This window comes from Telopea speciosissima, chromosome 3, assembly GCF_018873765.1.
Source record: "Telopea speciosissima isolate NSW1024214 ecotype Mountain lineage chromosome 3, Tspe_v1, whole genome shotgun sequence".
Classification (NCBI taxonomy): Eukaryota; Viridiplantae; Streptophyta; class Magnoliopsida; order Proteales; family Proteaceae; genus Telopea; species Telopea speciosissima.
This window is the reverse complement of record NC_057918.1, coordinates 28,694,268-28,697,476: the sequence shown is the minus strand read 5'-3', so window position 1 is coordinate 28,697,476 and position 3,209 is coordinate 28,694,268. Positions and strand designations below refer to the sequence as shown.

Here is a 3,209-nt window from a genome sequence, read left to right as displayed (position 1 = left end):
AAAAAGCCTACTCTCTTAATACTAGAATGTAAGGAATGAATAAGTAATACTCTCTTTATACCCAAAACAAAACAAAAAAAAAAAAAGAAAAAGAAAAAAGATTAAGTGATACTCTCTCTCTCACTCTCTCACTCTCTCACTCTCTCACTCTCTCTCTATTCTACAGTGACGCAATGCTTAAACGAGCGAGGGACCCCAAACAAGCATTGAAAGCAAAAGCTTTAACTTTCTCTCCCTCTCATGGAGAAGATTTCCCTAGCTTTACCCACAGTCATCTTCTTCGACTGCTACTTTCCCCGTTTTGCGTGTGAACACAACACGATCTCGAATCTCCATTGCTTCAACTTCCATCTTTACCCTCTCTCTCTCTCTCTCTCTCTCTCTTTCGGGTTGCCCTGCTTGATTCAGTCTCAATATTGATTGTTGCTTCATTTCATCGCGATCTTATGGTTCTTCGTGTGAGAATCTAAATAATTCACCCACGGAATTAAATAATAAAACCAAGGAGGAGGAGAATAATTAAGATAGAAGAAAAGAAGTAATTAAAATTTTATTCTTTGATGTAAACCCCCAAACCAGTAAATTAAACGGATAATATTCTTTCCTTTTCTCTTTTGAATTTGGTCTCTTTCCCCCTCTCCTCTCTGTAACAACTACAGAATCAAGCCACTAGCGATGGCGCGATTCGTATCGAGATGAGTTGTTTCATACACCGGCAGCTCTTCGTTGTACCTATCGATCCCAATCGCTGCAAGGTTATCCAGCTCGAAAAGATCAGAGCTTGAATAGCTTGCTGCATCATCATCATCATCATCATCTTCGTCGTCTTCGTCGTCTACATGAAGATCTCTCGTATTGAAGTAACACTTATTCTGATAACCTTTAAGAAGATCACGGGCGGCCTCTTCCACACGCCGGTTCTTCTCCGTGAGATGGAATTGGAGTTCTTTGTTGAGCGATGAAGCTTCTCCGATTTTCCTTACGGCTGTAACTGCCATCAGATTCGGTTCGTCTTCGTGAAGGCATTTATGTCCACAGGGTCTACAATCTTCATCGAAAATTACACTGACAGGGTAGAATCGAACGGACCTCTTCGTCCCATTACTCAATTTCCCTCTCGAAGATGGGGTTTTACTCAAACAGGACCTTGAGAATGAAGATGCCGATGAGCAAGTCGATGCCTGAGCTGATTTTGATTCCCTTTCATCGCCTCCACCTCCTACTGAAGAAGACGAAGAGATCTTTGCTTTCTTCGGATAACCTGCGGTGAACAGAGAATTGAGAAAGTTGGAGAGACGACCACCGGGCGAGATGGGCTGCTTCGCTTTCTTTAGATCGCCGTAGATCTTTAAAGCTCTCGACTTTGTCTTGATGAAACCACCTTCGTGCTTTGGCTTCTGCTGAGTTACAGAGTTATTTCTCCCCTGGTAATGATTATCAAAATCGTTGGACTTCCTCTGCTGCCGTTCATAGCGCGGAGGTTTCTCCGATTGAACGGAAACCACCGTTTGAACCGGTTTCAAACCTGAGGAACTTGATCTCGCTCCGTAAACTGACTCGGCTTCAGAAGAAGAAAAACCACCTCCGCTGCTAGAATCTGAGGAACTTGAAGTAGAATTGAACAACACAGAATTCCGATCCCTTGGTAACTTTGGTGGGTTGAAATCGAAATCTGCAACCGATGACTTCCGACGGACTACGACCTTCTCGCTTACCTTCTTCTCCATCCATTGCTCGATCAGGTCGGTTCGTCGAAGATTTACCATCTCTTCCTGCGGTAACACGCTGCTTCCTCGAACACTGCTACTCTGTTTCTTTCTCATAGTCTCCCTATAGAGAACCATCTCTTCTTCTCCTCCGTCGTCACCTTCGTCTATCGAGCGATAGATAGCGTCGAGAAGGGTCGAAGAGAAAGATGGGTTTGTCCTCGCGTGTCGACATCTGTCTTCTCGTTGCGACTTTTCCCACTTCTCCATCTCCATAGAAATTTATATATAGAGAGATTAACAAGAAACAGAGGGAGAAACAAGGAAAGATGGAAAGAATCAAGTAACGACAGAAGGTATTGAGCTTCCCTCACTTTCTTGTCAGCTCCAGGAGAAATTAAACAGAGCGATTCAGATCATGTGATGAGAGAGAAAGAGAGAGAAACTGGTATTCGTTGATGGTTATTCTCCTTGGTTCCTGTCACACTCTATTCTCTCTGTGTCTCTGGAGTGAGTGCGAATGTGAAGGAAACATATACAGACAGAGCAATCGATGAGTGCTCGAAGAGGTAAGAGAAAGTGTGTGAGAGAAATGGAGAGGACGAGTAATGAGAGCCCAATGCCACGCCTTGAACTCGAAAAAAACCAGAGAGAGAGAGAGAAGAGGGGGGGCCTTAGGGGCTGTCTTCTCTGTCTCCTCCTCCTTTTTAAGGGCTCATGCGAGCGCGCATGTAGTCCTAGCTGGCATGGATGCCAACCTGGCAATAGATGAAGTGGCAGCTGGGTTGCCCTTTTTAAACCTCCAGACGATAGTACCCTTCTTTTCTTGGTAAATGACGTAAATTTCCTTATGGGTTACATCTTCCATTTGAATGTAAATCTATAAATTACTTTCGATCCAATCCAAACGTCTATCATCAGGAAAATTATCTTCTTTGGGTGGACCGATAGATTATTGGGGGAATTGCGAAGATCTACTAAATAACAAAAAGATTTACAAAATTGATTTGTATTAATTATGTTTTACATTCATAAGTCATTAAGTAAAAAAGATTTATCAAAACCCCATGTGAGTAAAATAAGTTTAAAAAACCAAAAATACCCTTAACATCTCTCTCTCTCTCTCTTGCTTCTTCTCTGGGAACGAACATCATCCCAACCACTCCCTCCTCCCTCCTCCCTCCTCCCTCCTCCCTCCTAACTCCCTACTCCCCTGTAATCCCGCCCCCAACCCATCCCATTTTTGAAATGTACAGTCCTTTCGCTCACCTCTCTTAAACCCCGTCGAAGTCAAGACCAGAAACTAGTAAACATGACACCTCAAATCTAGCAAATCCACTCTCATTCCAATAGAGACTTTTTCAAGAAACTTTGTCCCCGAACCTTGTCAATGAACGAAAAAATCACGAAGAAGAGAAACAATCTTGAACAGTTCGATTAGAGAATGCATTTAGCTTATATTAATAGCAACTATTTCTCTGAACTACATAATCCTATATAATG

At 42.8% G+C, this 3,209-nt stretch overlaps 1 protein-coding gene across 1 annotated transcript; it reads right to left on the bottom strand.

Annotated features, from left to right (window-relative positions):
* Positions 1-541: 541 nt before the first annotated feature.
* LOC122653712 (protein BIG GRAIN 1-like A) lies at positions 542-2,383 on the bottom strand. Its single transcript, XM_043847647.1, has one exon. It carries the CDS (start codon positions 1,980-1,982, stop codon positions 654-656), a length of 1,329 nt encoding a protein of 442 aa, XP_043703582.1. The 5' UTR covers positions 1,983-2,383; the 3' UTR covers positions 542-653.
* Positions 2,384-3,209: the final 826 nt, after the last annotated feature.

Bases quoted from the DNA above. Each gene is read 5' to 3' on its own strand.
- LOC122653712 (XM_043847647.1), bottom strand. From the start codon at position 1,982: ATGGAGATGGAGAAGTGGGAAAAGTCGCAACGAGAAGACAGATGTCGA.